Raw genomic sequence first — 2,095 nt, forward strand, 5'->3', positions numbered from 1 at the left:
GGGTACCCTCCCCTCGGAGCACTCCCCCCGCAGCCGCATCCCCAGCCTCGGGGGCCCCCCGCCCTTTTTCAGGGGGTAGTCGGGAGGAGGGGAGAGCCCGCGGTGGGTGGGGGGCCGTTTACACAAAGCAGGAGGCCGGGACGTGGGCCGTCCAGGTGCGGGAACAGCGCCCCGGGGCGGCTTCCCGCCCAATCTCGGCAGCGCGGCTGGCGGCCCGCCCGGCCCCGCGGCCGCCTGCGGGTCTGCGCGGAATGGAGAGCGCGCCCCGGGGAAGTGGGTGGGGGCCACGGGACCCCAGCGCCTCCTGCCGGCCGCGGCCTCCGCTCTCGGCCCCAGCGCGCCTGGAAGGGCAGGAGGGAGATGTTTGACGGGATCCCGGGTGCGGGGTGAGGCTGCAGGAGGAGGAGTCGAGCCCCCGCTGTCTGGAAGGGATAGAGGCGGGCTGGAGCGGGGTGGCGTCCTGAGCCTCACTGCTGTCTCCTCTGCCCCGCAGGAGAATGGCCATGTGAAAAGCAATGGAGACTTATCCCCCAAGGGTGAAGGGGAGTCGCCCCCAGTGAACGGAACAGAGGAGGCAGCCGGGGCCACTGGTGATGCCATTGAGCCAGCACCCGCTAGCCAGGGAGCTGAGGCCAAGGGGGAGGTACCCCCCAAGGAGACCCCCAAGAAGAAGAAGAAATTCTCTTTCAAGAAGCCTTTCAAATTGAGTGGCCTCTCCTTCAAGAGAAATCGCAAGGAGGGTGGGGGTGAATCGTCTGCCTCCTCACCCACAGAGGAAGAGCAGGAGCAGGGGGAGATCGGTGCCTGCAGCGAAGAAGGCACTGCCCAGGAAGGGAAGGCTGTCGCCACCCCCGAGAGCCAGGAGCCTCAGGCCAAGGGGGCAGAGGCTACCGCTGCCTCCAAGGGCGGAGACACAGAAGAGGAGGCAGGGCCCCAGGCTGCAGAGCTGTCCACGCCCTCGGGGCCAGAGAGTGGCCCTACACCTGCCGGCGAGCAGAATGAGTAGCTGGGTTGGGACAGGTGGGTGATCTCTAAGCTGCAAAAACTGTGCTGTCCTTGTGAGGTCACTGCCTGGACCTGGTGCCCTGGCTGCCTTCCTGTGCCCAGAAAGGAAGGGGCTGCTGCCCCCTCCCAGCCACGTTCCCTTTCCTCCTTTCCCTCCTGTGGATTCTCCCATCACCCACCTGGTCTTCCTCTTAAGGCCAGTTGAAGATGGTTTCCCAAGTTAGGTTAGTGATGTGAAATGCTCCTGCCCCTGTCCCTACCTCTTTCCCTGTCCCCACCCCTACATAAGGCAATTGCTGTTTTCCTCCCCAATTCTTTTCCAAGTAGGTTTTGTTTACTCCCCAAATCCCTGAGCCAGATGTGGGGTGCCTACACTCCTAAACCCTGAGTGTCCAGCCTTCCCTGTTTTTAGTCTCGTGCTGTGCCTAGTGGCACCTGGGCTAGGGGAGGACACTGCCCCTGTCTAGGTTTTTATAAATGTCTTACTCAAGTTCAAACCTCCAGCTTGTGAATCAACTGTGTCTCTTTTTTGACTTGGTAAGCAAGTATTAGGCTTTGGGGTGGGGGGAGGTCTGTAATGTGAAACAACTTCTTTTCTTTTCCCCCTCCCATTGTTGTAAATAACTTTTAATGGCCAAATCTCAGATTTGTACTTTTTTTTTTTTGTCTAACTTTTAAAACCATTCTCTTCCACCTGGTTTTACTGTAACATTTGGAAAAGGAATAAATGTTGTCCCTTTAGTGGTGCTTTTTAATGAGTGGCCTTCTGGGGGAAGGGTGAGAAGATTGGTTAATCTCAGCCCTGGCCAGTGTTGCTCAGTTGGTTGGAGTGTAGTCCAGTATAGCAAAAAGTTATCAAACCCAGTTGGGGTTCATGCCAGGGGAAACCGATCAATCTTTCTCTTTCTCCCCCTTCCTCTCTCTAAAAAATAAAATTTAAAAAGGATTGGTTAACCTCAAACCTTGAGGGGAGGGATGAAGGACAGGTAAGTTTGTAGGGTTCTTTTATTGTTGGGGCGTTGCCCAGATCTTCAGGGACCCCAGAAAGGCAGGGAAGTGGAATAAAAATTAACCCAGGGATACTGCTAGA

The 2,095-nt window shown here is 57.3% G+C and overlaps 1 protein-coding gene across 1 annotated transcript; it reads left to right on the top strand.

Moving 5' to 3' along the window:
• The first annotated feature begins 251 nt into the window (after positions 1-251).
• MARCKSL1 (MARCKS like 1) lies at positions 252-1,746 on the top strand. Its single transcript, XM_014460413.1, has 2 exons — positions 252-273; positions 399-1,746. Exons 1-2 carry the CDS (start codon positions 252-254, stop codon positions 1,004-1,006), a joined length of 630 nt encoding a protein of 209 aa, XP_014315899.1. The 3' UTR covers positions 1,007-1,746.
• Positions 1,747-2,095: the final 349 nt, after the last annotated feature.

The sequence above is a fragment of the Myotis lucifugus genome, unplaced genomic scaffold (genome assembly GCF_000147115.1).
Source record: "Myotis lucifugus unplaced genomic scaffold, Myoluc2.0 scaffold_131, whole genome shotgun sequence".
In the NCBI taxonomy this organism is placed as follows: Eukaryota; Metazoa; Chordata; class Mammalia; order Chiroptera; family Vespertilionidae; genus Myotis; species Myotis lucifugus.

Coding starts and splice junctions, on each gene's coding strand:
- MARCKSL1 (XM_014460413.1), top strand. CDS start 252: ATGGAGAGCGCGCCCCGGGGAA. Junction 274..398: donor GGAGAGCGCGCCCCGGGGAA/GTGGGTGGGGGC, acceptor GTGAGGCTGCAG/GAGGAGGAGTCGAGCCCCCG.